Source organism: Phaethon aethereus, assembly GCF_964289735.1.
Source record: "Phaethon aethereus genome assembly, chromosome: Z".
NCBI lineage: Eukaryota > Metazoa > Chordata > Aves > Phaethontiformes > Phaethontidae > Phaethon > Phaethon aethereus.
The window spans coordinates 30,949,019-30,967,032 of NC_138577.1; the positions used below are offsets into that span (position 1 = coordinate 30,949,019).

Consider the following 18,014-nt stretch of genomic DNA (forward strand, 5'->3'; position numbering starts at 1 on the left):
TGTCCTGCAGTGGTCTAAACAGCATAGAAAATTAACAAACTGCTGTTTATTTCATGGCTATTTCATGGCATCTCAAGGAGAGCATGGTTTATGTTAATCTCTAAGATAAAATTCTGAAAAGCAAATAGGAGAGATTCAGCTCCACAGTCCACCATTTCTTCTAAAAGCAGAGAGAGTAAGTATACTAGAAAGGCCAAGACATTAAAATAAATATTTCAGCTGGATTTTCAATGCATAGCTTTCAACAGTGCCAAGGCCCTTGACTCCAAGTAGAGTAGGTAAGAAATGCATACCATTGATGCAGGGAAGATATCAGACACTGGGTGTCACAAGTCAGGCTCTCAAAAATGGACGTGTCCATTGAAATTACAGGGGTCTATTAAAAAAAGGTTGCATTTTTCTTGTTTCTTTCCACTGTTAATACAAGTGTGATCGGAGCTGCCCATCAGAAGGCAGGTTGCACGCTTTGAGTTCCTTGTAGAGCAGTAACACATCTATTAAAACCGCAGCCAGTTTGTGCACTGAAGAGCGAGGGCAGTGACCATCTCTCAACAGACACGTGCAAGTGCAGACAAGAAGAAAGGTGGTGTGAAGCAGTGTCTTGCCACAGCCAGTATCTCTGACACTCAGGAGTTTTCTGGTCACAAACACACATGCCAGATCACACCTACACATCAGTAACTAGGTGATATTTAAGTTCAAATTACGTGCGGGTAGGTGGCCTTACCTTTATCTTGGCGACGTAAAGAAAAGATGGGTATGGTGGGTAAGTTCGGTGCAATAAAGCATCTAATTTATCCTTCCCAAAGCAAATGTTTGTTAGTTAATACCATTCTACCAAATGTAGATTTTAGTATTTTCTTCCCAAAGTTTTCAGACTCCTGTCTGAGATCTTATTCTGCTATAGATCCTTGTGGGTTTTTCCCCAAAAAATCTATTTGTTTCCATTTTCAACTCCTTTTATTTACTTTCGTTTTTTTGTTAAATCTTTCGCCTCTCCTGCCTTTTTGCACTTCCCTACAGACAGATAGCCACTGCTCTTCAAAGACCAGAGGGTTAACATTAATATTTGAGACCCCCCCACATTTAACAGTGCTCCAAATAATGGTGGATCCTGCAGAGTAAAAGGTAATTGTTAGTAGCGCAATTTTAGGCCTTCACTGTCTGACAATCTTCTATTCCCTGCCTCAAATGACGCTGTTTTCCTCTAAGTACCCTCCAGCTCACTGGGAATGAAGAGGTAAGCTACGACTGCCTTTCAACAGGTAATCATAATGCTTTTGCCACCAAGGCATGGATTTAATAACAATAGGACAAGCTAAAACTGAGTTGCCTCTGTTACCCCAGAATTCATCTGTAGAACTTACGTTTGGCTCCTTTTTTGTGTTCTGCTCATCTGCAGAAGCAGTGAAGTCTGCACCAAGGCTGAGAGGAAAATACCAATCAGGAAACATCCCCTTGTAAGACAACCACAAAATACTTTAAAAAAAAAGGCCTTCTTAAAAAGTTGAGCGGTAAGTGCAGGTGGAGGGAAGAGAAGTGGGGCCAGTTTTGTGCCAAGCCGTATTTGGTGTTGGTACATGTGAGTTTTCCTTAGATACACTCAAGTAGTTGAGGGGCGAGAGAAACTTATACCCTGGGTGCCCGTGTGTACGGCAGAGCACCACCCCAGGAGGTAGAGAGCTGGCATCTACTTGCACCTCACACCTTACTGTCGCGACCTGCCCCAACGGCTCCATCCACGTCCCAGCGGGGCCGAAGGAGGGACCGTGGCTCCCTCCGCTGCCTGAAGGGCGGTGGGCGCCGGTTTGCCCGGCCCTACCCAGGCCTGCCCGGTCCTGCCCGCTCCGCCGGGGGAGGACGGGCCGGAGCGGCGGCACACGGGGGCGGCGGGGGGGGTGCGGTGCGGCTCCCAGCGGTGCCCGCTGCGTCCTCGCCCGCCCCAGCAGAGCAGCACCCGACCCCCCGGCGGGCGTGTCTGACACCCGCACCGCCGTTTCCAAAAGAATAGGGACTGGGGGTGATGGTGGAAGGATTTCCGCAGCTGTGCGCGGTCACGGCTACCAGGCGCCATCCCTCTTTATTGCTCTTGCTTAAATGCTTGCCTTGCCCGCTGCTTCCTTCCAAAATACCCATCGGGGGTCGCCTGTGGTAAACAGGGAGGGGAAATTCCCGCCCCCTCTCAGTGCCCGTGTGCGCTGCCGTGGGTCCTGCGGGAGCCGTGGGGTTCCCCGAGGTGGCGGGAATGGGCGCTGCCGGCCGGCGGGGCAGGCGCGCGGAGGGGTGAGAAGCCAGCTGTGCACAGGGGCAGATCCCTCCCACTCCGGCTGATTTCGGTGAGGAAGGTGAAAGGCGGAAGTTGCCACCCAGAACTGTCAGAAGACCGTCGGGTTTTTAGCCCGGAGCATGCAATTAGGAAAAATAAATAAATAAGACAAAGCCGCCCTTCGTGCATACAGCCGGCGTCGGTCCTCCTCGGCACCCGACACCCGCACTGCTCTCCCGCATGGCGACTTTACCCGCCGCAGATAGGAGGGCGTTCGCCCTGAAAATCAACAGGTAAGGGGCTTCCCTCATATCCCGCAACGATTCCTCGCCAGTCGGAGCCTGGGAGCCGGCCAAGGCGGGCGATCGGGCTGCGGCAGCGGGACGGCTCCTCCTCGGGAGACCCCCGAGGCGCGGAGCCACCTGCCGGTTCCCGACAGCCGGGCTGGCCCTGCCGCCGCCGCCGGCCCCCGGGAGGGCACACACCCCGCACCCCGCCGGTCGCCGCCAGCCCCCGGGCAAGTGCAAACTGCGGGGTGCGCTTCTACAGCGAAATTTGCTCCGACGAAGTGTGCGCAGACGACGCCGGCTATATGCATGTGCCCCGGCAGGGAGGAGACGTCCAGCCTCGCCCCAGGAGTTGGTTCCCCATCTGTTCTGCCCGAGCAAGCCCCGGGCCTGCTGGAGGGGCTGCTGGCTTGCGGCGTGGCGGGGGGTTGGGGTTCCTTCTCCGCACGGAGCAGCAAAATGACCCGGTGCCTAAACTGGGAAGTGAGGGGTTTATGTAGGGCATCAGTACTGCACTGACATACATTCCTGGGATCTCTTACTTTTTTTCAAGACTCTGGAACACCATCCTCTTGCGACTGAGCTTGCTGTCTGCTAGGCTCTGGTGTCTTTTCCCAGGGAAGTGCTGACTCTCAGCTGGTCTGAGCTCTGCGGTGGCTGTAAGAAACCAAGACAATTATTTTCATATTGTTAGTTTAAAGGAAAACACAGGCCTCCTTTTCAAGAGCCTTATCATCTGAGACAAAAAGTGTATTTCCAGGCTGTTGATATAAGTGCAAGGTAACTGAGCTTGCTGACACATAAAAGAACAAATAGCAAAATGGTAATATAAACTGAGGGTAAGTGTGCCAGAGAGGAAAGTATGCAGAGAAACTCCACCTCCTCGGCAATTTATTGGAAGACATGGGGTTTGCAGTCTCAGAGGATAAAATTAGATCCGCTGTGATGTGCCTTTCCCATGGCAGAATACACATCAGTGTACCTTCCTGTCTCCTGTGGGAATTAATTTTAAATTTATGGTGGAATAGTCACAGGAGTGAGACATCATATTGAGAAGCCATCAGTTGAGCTACATCAGATCACTACATGATCCTGCCACAATTCCCAGTCATTTGGAGACCTGCTTGAATAAAGAGCATAACTGGCTCATATTTAGAGGGTTTGGGTTATTTTCTTTCTTCCTATTTTTAGGGACAGCCTTCTGGCAGCTTTTCCCAGCTGTGGTGATGGTCACTATTCATCTGTATGACTAAAGCCTTATGAAGTAGTGGAATCATAACAATTAATCTGGCTTCATTTCACAAAGGCTTACAAAAGATTTGCTAGTAAGAACTGTTGTGAAATTAAACCATTGTTAGAATTATTTAATTTCTTTTTCTTTTGATTCAGTAGTGAAATATTCAGTACTTTTTTGTAGCAAATGAGATGTTCAAATATGTTCTTCATCATGTTCTGAATATGATTGCAGTTTAACAATCTGCATGTTTATTTTGCAATTAAGAATATTCTCTTTTACACAGTGTGGTTGATATTTGCTAGTAGAACATCATGTTTCCATTTCTCCAAAAGGAGCAGGTCATTTTTACATGACTCAAGTGCAGTTTGTTCTACTGACAGGAGAGTGATACATCTTCACAACAAGTGTTTTTAATGTGGGGGTTTGAGTTTTTTTAAAGGAATTTTCAAAATAAGAGGAATTTTAGGTCAGTGTGTTAGCTTTCATGCCTGTACACAAAAGGCTAATTTACAGCTAGAAAATTTTGTTCCTCTTTCTTGAAGAGTTTACTTCTTCAAAATGCAGCTCAGTGAAAGTTGGATGCTACTGGCAAGGCATCATTTACAGGAGTTATTACATTGCCTGTATAATTATTCTCCATTCACAACAAATTTGCATGTAAGCTCATCTCCTTCTCACCTTTTCTCTTGCCAGTGTCTTGACTAAGCTATACGCTGTTCTTAGGTTGACCAGCAGAATTTCAGGCTCTGTACTGGTTCCTCAGTACAACAACATCAGCCGCCTCTCTGCTAGTTATGCAAGGTGTACCCTGATGTGTTCGGTGAAGCGTGATAGATACCTGATCACCTTATGAGCTATGCTAAACACTGTTCTGTAGAAAATTAGCAATGACGTGATCTGAAATGTTGTGTTAGTGGTCTCGTCATGATTTAAAGCTAGTGTGAGTTATCAGTCATGAGCATGGGAGCTGCAGAATGTGTCAGGAACAGCTGTTACATGACAGGTACCATGTTTGTTTAAAACAAGGTCAGACTTCAAAATCAGGCCTTCAGATGCCTTCAAACTTGTAAGTTGCATATGCAACCTGCCCACATAACCATGTCTTCCTATTACTTTATTCTTCCTTCCACTCATCTGGTGCCTGTTGCCCCAACCTGTTGCTTCCTGCCTTTATTTAATCCTGCAAAGACTTGCACATATATTTTTAATGCATGTAGTAGTTCCTTCTCTATTAATGGGAGAACTTTTATGTATAACGATGTTCATCTCATGCATAGAAGTGGAGGAGTAAGCCTTAAGCAGCATTCCTGCTACTTACCTGTGTATTACCCAGAGATAAGTTGCTGAAAACTGAGCAGGACCTCAGAAAACATCCTCTTCAAATAACATTTTTTTTTTATTATGTGAGAAATTAAATTCGTGTCCAACTTCATACGTTCTTCAAAATGAAGCCTAAAGTATCCCTTGGAAGTAAGTCATAACTGCCTTTCCAAGTGGCCTCCTGCACTGGAAAAAGGAAGGGGAAGAAAACACTCATTAGTGTGCAACACTAAGAGACCTTTACCTCGCTCTGTGAGAGTGTTAGATGTCTGTGGTGGTTGGAAGCCAGCATGAGGCACGGAAAAAGCAGACCATCCTTGTTGAGTTGAGTCCTAGACAGTAATTAGAAGGTATCTGAATTACATGTTGTAAATACATATTTGTATATTGCATGTGTGCTTTCCAGTCACAGTATTTATACCCAGAAACTAAGAAAGGTGAAAAATAATTTTGTAAACTGCTGAGGAAAACCAACTCATCATTGCTGAAAGTGTGGGATCTAACATGTACCAACTGAGCAGTGTAAGTTTGAGAGACCATAAAAGCTGAATTTTAATAAATTTGCCTGAGCAGTGTGTCAGGATAAACACAGCATTCATGCAAGAGATTTTCTATTTTTAATAATTTTATTTAGCTAGTGTAGTTTACTATTTTATAGTCCACATAGATCTTGCAGTAGTAGTTATTTGTTTTGACTTCAAGTGAAGAAAACTGTGCTTTAGACACCTACCTGGGGCGCTGGCCACCAATGCTATACATTCAAAACATTTCAACACATAAATTACAATAGAGAAAACTGTCATGAGCAGCAATACAGCTCCCTAACATATCACTTAACTTTGTCAGGTGACTCATGCAATTAAAAACACTCCCAATAGACAAACTCCTCAACTGTCTCTACAGACAACCAATGTCTGTATTTTACAACTGTTATAAAACAAATTTTTAGCATTTACTTTTATCATTTCATTTCCTTGTCTCTGAAATGGTGCAGTTGCCAAACAAAATTTTCTTTTCCTGTTCTAGTTTTAAGAAGTGTACTTAAGGATGAGTTTACATGCATAGATTTATATGGGGGGAAAAAAACCAAACAACCCACACTACCAATATTAAAGCAAACATTCAGCTAAAGATTTCAAACTTTAAAAGCCTACGACGAAAGTCAAACCCCCACCAAATTCTCAAATTGCACCTTTTGAATTCTACTTTACGTTAATGATGACAATACATTTAAGTTATTTCTACCTGAATTGAAAACGTCAGCTTAGATCTTACATTGTACAAAGTCTCAGTTCTGCAGCTTCAGAAGAAATTACCCTAAATGGCAGACACTGTTGCAGAGGAGTCGGGTACAGCGCAAAATGGTTTCAGTGGCAGAACAGGCCATTTCCTATGTACTCTTGCAACCCCTTTATGGGGCTGAGGCCAGCATCTTTTGATTGAATTTCAATAAAACCCGTGTTATATGGATATAATAAAATGCTAACTTCTTAAAAGCATTATCCAGACTCCATTGTATAGGCCAAGCTATTTCTTTTAATTAATTTTTCTTTTCAGACTTCAAATATATTAAATAAGCTGCAGGGAGGACCTCAGCCCTTTATATGTGCAATAGATTTATGTAGTAAGTGTGAAGATATAGTGCATTTTAAAAAAAATGTGGTAAATTCTCATAGTCAGTTTCTTACATATAGTACATTATAAAAACCTTAATAAAATTACCAGTCTGCTAATAGTGAAGGCATTTTCCATATGTTTGCTGCATACCTAAAACGCACATTCATACTTTATCATTGAGCCATAGCCTTATAATATGTAATGTCAGGACAGGGGTAGTATTAAAAAACCTGTGTTCATTTTTACTGAATCAACCTAATTCAAGAAAGAGAGTAACAAAGGAGAGCACACTTAATGAAAAGGTTGAATCCTGCTTTACTCTGATGAGTTGCACCCTGGGAATCTATCTAAGTGAGGATAACTAAATAAGCCTCTGCAGGTTTATATTCAAGAGAGTTTTTTCAAACTAACAAATAATAACCCATTTGAATTAATCTAAAATACTACAAATATACGGTGCACTATGGCTTGAAAAGACATTAAGAGATGTTAAAAATTCCAATTTGTACTTGCTGTGAGAAAAGACTACTTTTACGTACTACATGTATGAAATAGTAGGGATTTATGTATTTGATACAGAGAATATTAAACACTAACAACAGACCAAAGATAAAAAAGTAGGATGTTTATAAATTTCATATGTTATGTATAACTATCTATTAGTAACAGTTTATAGTAAATGGACAGTTTTCTTAGACTTCCATAAGAATAAATGAGAAGCTGATTTTTTAAATCCTTCGGAGAAAATTACTTGGAATTGTGTGTGCAGGGAGTATAAAGATCAGGTTTGCATCTTAGAACCACAAAAAAGTTTGGTTGGAAGGGACTTTGAAAGATCACGTAGTCCAATCCCCTGCCATGGGCAGGGATGTCTTTCAATATATCAGGTTGCTCAGAGCCACATCCAACCTGACCTTGGACGTTTCCAAGATGGAGCATCCACAACTTCTCTGGGCTGGTGTTTCACCACCCTCGTCGTAAAAAATTTCTTCCTTATGTCTGGTCTGAATCTACCCTCTTTGAGCTTAAAACGTTACCAAGGTAACACTGTGTCCTATTGCAACAGGCCCTGCTAAAAAGTCTCTCTCTGTCTTGTTCATAATCCTCCTTTAAGTATTGAAAGGCTGCAATAAGGGCTCCCCAGAGCCTTCTCTCCTCCAGGGTGAACAAGCCCAACTCTCTCAGCCTGTCCTCACAGGAGAGGTGTTCCATCCCTCTGATCATTTTTGTGGCCCTCTGGACCCACTTCAGCAGGTCCATGTTTTTCCTGTGCTGAGGGCTCCAGAGCTGGACCCAGTACTCCAGGTCTCACCAGAGCGGAGTATAGGGACAGAATCACCTCCCTCAACCTGCTGGTGATGCTTCTTTGAATGCAGCCCAGGATATGGTTGGCCTTCTGGTCTTCAAGTGCACATTGCTGGCTCATGTCCAGCTTTTCATCCACCAGTATCCCAAAGTCCTTCCTTGAATGGCTTATCTCATTCCATTTATCACGCAGTCTGTACTGATCCTGGGGTTTGCCCTGGCCCAGGTGCAGGACCTTGCACTTGGCCTTGTTGAAGTTCATGAGGTTCACATGGGCCCACCTCTCAAGCCTGCCAGGGTCACTTTGGATGGCATCCCTTCCCTCAAGTGAATCAGCTGTACCACTCAGCTTGACGTCTGCAAACTTGCTGAGAGTGCACTCATTCCCACTATCTGTGGCATTAATGGAAGTTATTAAATAGTATTGGTCCCTGTACTTACCCTTGAGGAACACCACTCATCACTGGTTTCCATTTGGACATTGAGCTATTCACTGTAACTCTTTAGATGCAGCCATCCAGCTAGTTCCTTGTCCAACTAACAGTCCATCCATCAAGCCCATGTGTCTCCAATTTAGCGGTAGAAAAGTTGTGGGGGACCATACAGAAGTCCAAGTAGATGACATAAGTTGCTCTTCCCTTGTCCAGTGGTGCAATCACTCTATTGTAGAAGGCCACTAGATTAGTCAAGCACAGTTTCCCCCAGGTGAAGCTATATTGCCTGTCTTTAATCACCTCCCTGTATTGCATATGCTTCAGCACAACTTCCAGGAAAATCTGTTCTGTGATCTTACCTGGCACTGAGATAAGGCTGACTAGTTTTGTTCTTGTGTACTGGTTTTGTTTGAGAGCCTTTTAATTTGGCTATAGGAAATACTGGGTTGGTTGTCTTTCAGGAATATTATTATATTTTTTTCACCTTTCATTAACTTTTATATTAAATTTTTTTCCAGTTTTTCAGCCATTTACCAGTGTTTTTTCCCAATTGCCAGAACATGTGTCTCCCGTTTCCAGTTTACAGGGATAGATTATAAGCTGACCAAAGTATCTGCTTGTTCCTTTCACAGAATCGCAGAATGGTTGAGGTTGGAAGGGACCTCTGAAGGTTAACCTGTCCAATTCCTCTGCTCAAGCAGGGCCACCTAGAGCTGGCTGGCCAGGACCAGCTCTGGTCCTGTCCAGATGGCCTTTGAAGACCTCCAAGGAGGTCTTGGAGGCCTGGTCACCCTCATACTAAAAGAGTGTTTCAGGTAGAACCTCCTGTGTTTTAGGTTGTAACCATTGCCTCTGGTCCTGTCACTGGGTGCCACTGAAAAGAGCACAGCCCTGTCTTGATGCTCTCCCTTCATATATTTGTGTACATTGGTAGGATCCCCCCTGAGCCTTCCCTTCTCTAAACAGTCCCAGCTGTCTCAGCCTTTCATCATAGGAGAGATGCTCCAGTCCCTTCATCACTTCTGTGGCCCTTGGCTGGTCTCTCTCCATCATGTCTGTGTCTTTTCTTGTACTGGTGAGCCCAGACTTGGACACAGAACCCAGGCGTGTCTCACCAGCACTGCGCAGGGGAGAAGAATCATCTCCTTCAACCTGCTGGCAATACTCTGACTAGTGCACCCCAGGATAACATTAGCTGCCTTTGCTGCTAGGGCACGTTGCTGGCTCACGTTCAACTTGGTTGAGATCATGGTCTCCTAGGACCAACGTGGTAATGGTGCTCTAGGACCTCCAGGTCCTTTTCTGCAAAGCTGTACTGGTTCATGGGGATGTTCCATGTGCAGGACTTTGCACTTCTTGTTGAATTTCATGAGGTTCCTGACAGGCCATTTCTTCAGCCTGTTGAGCTCCCTCTGAAGGGCAGCATGACCCTCTCGTGCATCTGCTACTCCCCCCACTTTTGTGTCATCCACAAACCCGCTGAGGGTACACTCCGCCCCATCACGCAGATCATTAATGAAAACACTAAACAGTATTGGACACAGGATTGACCCCTGGGGTGTACTGTTAGTTGATGGCCTCCAACTAGGATTCATGCCACTGATCACCACCTGTTCAGCCAATTTTCAGTCCAGATCATACTTCATCAGCTTTAGAGATGTTTCCTTTAGACAGATGAAGAACCCAATCTCCTAAGTGTTACTTCTTCCCAGAAAAAGTCACTCCTGCCTTCCTGACTTACTGCAAGCTGATTTCTCCTAGCTTTTTATGACATCATTATCTTGGTGTCTTCTAGGTTTGTATTCAGTATAAGGAATAGATTGTGCATGGCTCTAGAGCAGGTGCAGAGGAGGAAGAGAAAGAGAGGGAGCTCTGTTTTTTCCTGTGCCACTCATAAAGGCCAATCCCCACTGCTTTACCTCCCACCCCACCACTGTTTGGATTCAAGGCAATCTGAGGGAGCAGAAAAGATAAGGAGCTGAGACTGTGGTTTCATCCCTGTTGTGTCAGTTATGACTGCTCACTGCATCTGAATGACTAAGCAGCCATTAAATGCCTCAGATGGCTGTTTCCTTAGGTATATTAACCCAACTCTGTTTGGGACATTTTACAGGTACTCCAAGGGAGAGATGTAACCTGCAGGAATAACAACCTTCTAAATCTACCGCAAAGTCAAGAATATTAAAGCAGGCTAGGAATGGATCCTATCTATTGTATATAGCTCTAAAGATAATAGACGGAACTTCCTAATGCCTGTGAGGTTATCTTTTCATCAGCCCTAAAGATAATCAATTTGCCTTTGCTAGCTAGGGTGTTTCCAACGAGCAGTCAAGTTAGACTAAAGGTATGTCAGTGCAGTGCTTCTAAACATGTTTTACAACCACACTTGAGCAAATTACAAATTTAAGCAGTATACAGTTTGGCTGGTCACTATGTATAATTCAAACCACTGTCAGCTGATTTGCATCTCACATTATGGCATTGATAATTGTTGCATATAAGCACAACTATATCAAAGCCTGTCTGTATTCACACAACCTATTGAACTATACCTGGGAGTAAGCTGTGCTGTAGACCATATGAGCTAGAATGTAGCTGGCGGCCTTAAGAGAGACAACTGCATGAAAGGAGAAACACTGCTGTATTTGTTATGGACTAGGGTTAGATTGCAAGCTGTCATGTTTTATACAAGCACAAAATTAATAAAAAGAAACACAAACAATGCGCAAAGGCATGTTTGTCCAAAACTGTGTGTGTCCTTAAGATGTTTCAAATTCTGATGGGGAACTGTGTGAACATTGCTTCCTCCTCTAGCAGAGGTGGATTGTAAATCAGTTACAGGAGAAAGTTGAGGAAGAAAGCAATATTATATATCAAGATTATGCCATAGGGTATTAATTCATAATGCTAATATAGATCCTTGTAAGTATCTGCTGATTTTTCAAAGATAAGATTATTCACGATGCTCTTACTAGATTTGACATCCTGTTGTCCATCACAAAGACTGAGTGCACAGACTCTGGTACACTGTCTGAAAGATTACAACATTTCCTGCCTAAAATACGTCTAACTTTCAGGAAGTGAAAAAGAAGGAGTAAGAAAATGTTCTCTTAACTACTTTTCAGAGGACACTAATGCATTTGGTTGTTCACAGTGATTTACTTTTGGATTGTATTGTTTACCCCAAGCTTTGTGATTACCTTTTCCGGAGTGGTCTGCCTGCTATACAATCAAGGTGATAGTGACCACTTAAGTAGGGAATTGATGACAAACACAGGCTCATCCAGCCAAATTGCTATGAAAAATTACAAGTGCAGGAAAGACAGGCTCCATAATACAAGTGTACTCTTTATCAGCAAGTAGACAGCTGTAGGAACAAAGCCTCTAAGGAGCAGCTGGTCATGCAAGCAGAATATTGTTGTTGATGTTGAAACAGATGTTATTGACAGCTGTTGTTAGGGGGAAGCCAATCTTTCCATCTGACTGCACACTCAAATTGTGTTTAAAATATAACCATCATTTTTCTATTACAGTTGTTGAAGACTGGTATTACACTGTTCTTACATATCTGTGCAGTCACTGGAATCAGGCATAATAATCCCTGCTATGTGATTAGAGTACTGAGGTTTTTGCTTTGTCCTTGGAAGATGGCTGGTAAGCAGGAAATGGACTTTAGGCTCTGAGCAGAAAAGCTTCATTTTAAAATCCTTTTTTAAGATCTTATGTCCCTCTTAGACTTCAGACATCTATGTGCATTGTGAAGTCTAGGCTGCAATTTATGATGAGGTTCTTTTTTTATAGTACAGGAAATCCTAAACATACACAAGAAAAATGTAGTTGCAAATGAGAAACATCTTTATGTCTACCAGGTCCCATGTACGAACGTTCCTTATTTATCTTTCCAAACTGTTCATTTTGAGACATGAAATTAAAATCATCAAGGAAGAAATATTTCATGTTGTATTTTATACCCTTTACCACTTTTAGGTTTTATGGTCATTAAAAATTACAGTTTATGAGCATAGTTCAGCATAGCTGTCCTTTTTTCTATTCTGACTTGATGTTTTTTTCCCAGTTTGATTTCAAAAACACACACCAGGCTATACCGTTGTTTGTAGCAGTAGGAAAAAGGATAGCCTGTGAAAAGTGCTTACCTGATAATATACTCACACTAAATGCTTGCCATCATGAATGTGGTTACAGAAAAATTGGTCCAGGCCTAGATCAACTTTTGGGCCAAGTTCATATAGAAAGTCTACAATATTTTTCCTCGTGACCTTTGTAGAATAATATTTGCACATGATGAATCACACAGTTTCCTGAGCTTCAGTAATAATGACCTGGAGACTTTTTAAAATGGAGTCAGCACACCTGTACTCGATATTAGTATTTTTCCCTAAAGTCAAGCAAACTGGATTAGGTAAGAGTATATTTTATTTCAGTTGTCACATGATCTGAGCCTTACAATCATTATAACAACAAAACCTCATGTTTAGAGCTTTGTTAGAGTAAAACTTAACGTTTTCCCAAGCTTGAAATTTTCCAGATGAATCACAAAGTGAAATTCAGTTTATAACTTAGGATATAAAATGTCTTGCATCATCCAAATGTGTTTGTGAGAGTTGGTAATATAATTTCTATAGAATTTGCACCTGTAGTGATAGCCTGAGGATACAAAAATATATTCTTTATAGTAACATAGTTGTTAACATATGCCAAATTCTGTCGACATTCTTATTTTTAAAAGTGTGAGTGGAAGATCCAGCTTTCAAGTGGAAAAGTTACTGCTCTGGCTCCCACTGAAGTTGAATCAAAATTCCCTGTTCTATAAATGGCAGTACCTCTTCATGTTCTTGAAATTGTGCCAATTTTTTTCAGGTATACTGCCATAATAAAAGATCCTATTTTTTCTAGTTAAACTTACAGCTCTAAAGAAACTAACTGGAAAAAACCTAACTCGTGGTTTTCCTGTCACTGAAAGGTCACACTGAAGCTCCACAAATCTATGTTCTTAGGAAATAAGGGTCCAAAATATTAAACACAGATTGTTTTTCCCAGTTCTGTGCCATTTGCATTATCTCCTCCTCTGGCTTTTGAAGAACTCACAGTATTAAAGACATATCTGTGAATATATTGTGAATTTCTTTGAAGTTGTCATTCATGAAAGAGACAAAATACACATTTTTTTCCTTGTTGGTAAAAATACAAACTGTGACCTTGATAAAAATTAAAACAACCCTATAGGAGCGAAAAGAAAAAATTCCCTAGAATAACACTTACATGGTCTTTATTATTATTCTTAAAGTCTGACTTTTTTTTTCACTTATCATTAATAGCTGTTTATTAGGAAGAAAGTGAAAGTAAAGCACATAAACTATTTAGCTTGGTACAGATTTTACAAAATTATCAGCACTATGGTAGCATTTTCTATTTAACCTGTTCTATTACATTTCAAGTCACAGTATAAAAGGAAAATGGCATGTATGATCTCCAGCATTTTTGAAATTGCCATTGTCATTTCTGATCTAAGATTTTGGAAGACAGTTTAACAAGGAGCAAGCTGGGGGGAGGGAGGGGAGGGGTAGGCCCTAACTACAAAGTTTTGCCCTGGAGTATAGACTGGTAGAGTCTTCTGGAGACTTCAGAGGCACGTTTGTTAGAAAGCTTTCCTTCAGCCATCTCAGTTGAAACAAACTTTTAATGAGGCACCAGTGTGAGCTGTAGTACTTCTAGTAGAAAGTGCTCTGAGCCAACCACAGAAAGTTACCCTTAGATAAATTGAGGCTAATCCCTTCACTATGAAAGATTTGTGTATATTTTGCTGTATGCTCGTAGATTTTAAGCTAATGGGGACAACAAAAGAAATCTGTTGTTTTCTCATAAATTTATCTTATGTTAGCATCATGTAAAATACTCAGTAGAAACTTTGTACTGCATGTATAAACTATCGTGATCAGTTTAACTCTATAATAGGATGACAGGTAAGATTGATTTATACTCTCTGCTTTCCTGGAGGTACCACTAAACTTTACACCTAAAACCACTTACATTGCAAGAGCCAACCAGTCAACAATGCACAATGTCTTCTCAAATGTTATATCATAGCTTTTCCATATTAGTCACAGAGCACAGTGATTAAAAAGCACATAAAAGCATGGTTCATCAGGACCAAATCCTAGGTCTTCAGCTTTTTTGCATGGCATGAAGGTATGGTTGCCATTTTCCTCCACTGCCAGGATTAGAAAATTAATTTTTATGCATGTTTATGTCTCTTCCTGAGGGAGAAACAGCAAAATTGAGTGGCAGTGAAAAATCTTCACTGAATGAATGGCATACATGACCTGGGACAAAAATAAAAATTGACCTGTTGCCCATTTCACTTTGTAACAAGCTGCCAGCATAATGAAGTTGATGATAACCTCTGCTAGACTTCTTTCTTTGTCCCTGCACCGCCTCCTTTGAGAAGACTGGTTAGATTTCAACTGTCTCAAATAGGATCTTTGTTGCCTTAGCTGAAACAGAGTCTTAATGTGGTAGACCCCAAAGGAGGAGTGTGCCAGAGAGTGTATAGCCTACCTGAGCCATGAAGGAAACAGCAGCTAGTTCAGATCGACCACTGTTGTAAACAGTGACTAACAAAGCAGAGCTCTGGTGCCTTAAGGACTAATTAGAAACTTAGAAGAAAAACAGGCAGTTCCACTGTCAGTAAGAAAAGGACTTCTAAGCAAGATTCCCATATTTGCTAGTTAAAGATCTGGATTGTTGCCCAAAACTTTGTGTGTGTGTTTGTGTGTGGGAGTGGAGGAGAAGGGTAATTGTTACCTTTTTCTCTTCCAGAGTTTTTTGTTGCTTGTTTTCAGTTGTAACTAGAGAAGTTACATGTTAGGCTCAGAAAAAGAACAAAAGCTAGTTGATAATTTTCCATGACAGTGTCAGATGAAAAGCATTACTCCTCAGGGTAGCCAAGGCTGAATATTTTACCTGTTAAGCAAAAGTTTTCAGTATTTTATGTGATGATTCCGCCATCTGTGTACATCTAAATGTGAATGTTTCTCCATCCTTGGGGATGGTTCTTGTAGTCTCTTTTTCTTTCATTTTTTCGTCTTTCCTTGTTGTCTAATTGTGTATGCAGCTCTTGCAGAAGACAACTCGCTGTTCTTCGGTCTGCTGGAAGGAGTTGTAAAGGTGTTAAAGATTACTCTTCCTACCTCCCTGTAGTAGGTAACTTCTAAGAGTAGGTAACTTCGGATAACTTGATCCAGTAGGCATGTGAAGCACACTTTTAAAATCAGGCTTTTTCTTAGGAAGTTTCTGGTTTCCAGTTAATAGATGATCTTTAAAGCTCTTCTCTTTCTGCTTTCTTTTATTTCTAAATTGCTGTTCTGTGTTTAAGTTTTCATATTATCTACATACTAGCAAAATACCCATTGTGCCTGCTTTTAAACTACATATTTCAAAGAACTATATTGTTGACCAGAATTTACAGTGAAACTACAGAACCAGCTTTATGCATTACAAGTATTCATATAATTTTAGTTATAGAACCCAGCAATGTTCAGCCACAGATCTAACATATGTTAGAGGCAGAAAATAAACAGCTATTTTATCTTCCTTTCCTGATACCTCATCTAGGCCCACCAGTAACCTAAATCTCCAAGTTTTCAATCCTGCAATGAGCTCTGCTCTGAGAAACATCTCAGAATTTGACCCACAAGTTAAATTTAATTTTAAGAACCTCCAGGTGTAGTCTGTTACTTTGGTTACACTGTTGTTTTAATATATTATGCAAACTGTACACTTTGCATTGGAGAGTATTTGTGAAATACAGACTATGTTGCAACTTTTTCTTAGCAATTCAGGAGAATTGCTGGAGGATTGCATCTACCAGTGGGACAGACAGTGATGAAATTCTGATTAAGCAGCACCAGTTTTTTGGCTTTTTTTTTTTTTTTTTTTTTTCTGGCTACCCTCCAATCCCATCTGGGTGGATCAGGAAGTCGGGTGAGTTCCAGCTTTTTCAAGATTTACAGCAAAGGAGTACAGCATCGTCATTCAGGTAGGGCCAAGGCAACACAGGGAGGAGCAGTGAATTCCAATAGACCTTTTTTTGCTCCAACAACATGGAGTAGCCAAGGATGCTTAGAAAGAGAGAGACCTTTGGCTGCCATCGTCTCCCATCTTTTCATAGGTTTACACTATCTTGCAACATGCCGTGTGAATGCTGACTAACTGTGAATTCAGCAGTGACTTTTGTGGAAAAAAACTCCCCCAAATCTACACCTTTTTCTTTTCAGCCAGTGTTTCCTATTTATCTAAACAAAGGGACAGGTACCAGCATGAGAGGTCTGTAGAGCTATTAACACTGCTGAGTCCCATTGCTGCTCTCTGAAAGGCTTGGTGTTGCCCAGATGCTCTTCTCCAGGCAGTTCAGAGACATGATCTACATCATCAGTGTGCTGTTGTCACTGTGGCTTCCCCAGATGGCCATTTCCAGTGTCCTGCTGCCGTTGCAGTGGGAACATTTTCCCTCATAGCTTATTAAATCTTTCTTGCTTCAATTTAAGCAGACTACTTCTTCCCTTTATGGACATAAATTGCTCACTGTTTTCTTCACAGATTGCTACCTTTTACATAGTTGAAGACAACTGCTGTCTCCCCTCAGTCCTCTCTTTCGTAACACATCTGTTTTTTTCAGTCTTTCCTCATGGGTCATCCTTCCCAAAATTTTTAGCATTCTGACCACTCTCTTTTGAAGCCTCTTAAATTCGATTGCATTTTACTCTGTGGTGTTCTAAGTGTGTACATCAGCCTAATCACTGTCTCGTTGACTTAAATAAGCAGAAATAACTTCTCTTTTTCCTCACTTATCGTACTTTGTTAGTAAGTGTCCCAGTATAGCCTCTCAGAGCCTCTTCTGCGGCATGGCTATTTCTTTAGACAGTTCATTTCCCTTTTAGTATTTCTGCATTTGAATTTTTTTTTTCTTCCTAAGTTTAGAGGTTTACATTTATTTTTATTGAATCTAACTGTGCTGATTTCAGACTGTTTCTAAAATACAAGATCATTTTGAGTGCTAGTCCTGCCTCTCAGAGGTAGTCACAACTTCTTCCAGTCTGATGTAATCCACAAATTTTATTACTATGTTACTTATACCATCATCAGTGTTATAAAATAAAATATGGACTGGAACTAGACTGGGGAAGAATTGACTTGCTTCTCACTTACAGTAGTACATTGTTCAAAACCTCTTCACAATCTTCTGTTGAGCTATTGATGACTACACCTTGAATATGTTTTTTTAACCAGTTTTGGAACCAGGTGTGATGATTCCATCTAGACACTATCTCTTTACTTTGCTTATAGGAATGTCAGGAGTGACACTATCAAGAGCCTTACTGAAGCCAGTTAAATTATCACAGAAAAGTATTAGATTGGTTTTACATGACTGCGCTTCAATAAATATGTATTGGCTGTTCATGATTACCTAATAATGGCCAATAATATACCATTAACTGCCAAATTTTTTGGACCATAGCTTAGTACAGTCC

The 18,014-nt window shown here is 41.5% G+C and overlaps 1 protein-coding gene across 1 annotated transcript in view; it reads left to right on the forward strand.

The window, feature by feature from the left end:
• Nucleotides 1-2,506: 2,506 nt before the first annotated feature.
• DOCK8 (dedicator of cytokinesis 8) overlaps nt 2,507-18,014 on the forward strand; it is a gene marked incomplete at both ends in the record, with an annotated part of 98,520 nt that continues 83,012 nt past the window's right edge. Inside the window, one exon of the mRNA XM_082013259.1 lies at nt 2,507-2,559. Within this exon, the coding sequence (XP_081869385.1) occupies nt 2,507-2,559 (53 nt within the window). The remainder of the gene's footprint in view (nt 2,560-18,014) is intronic.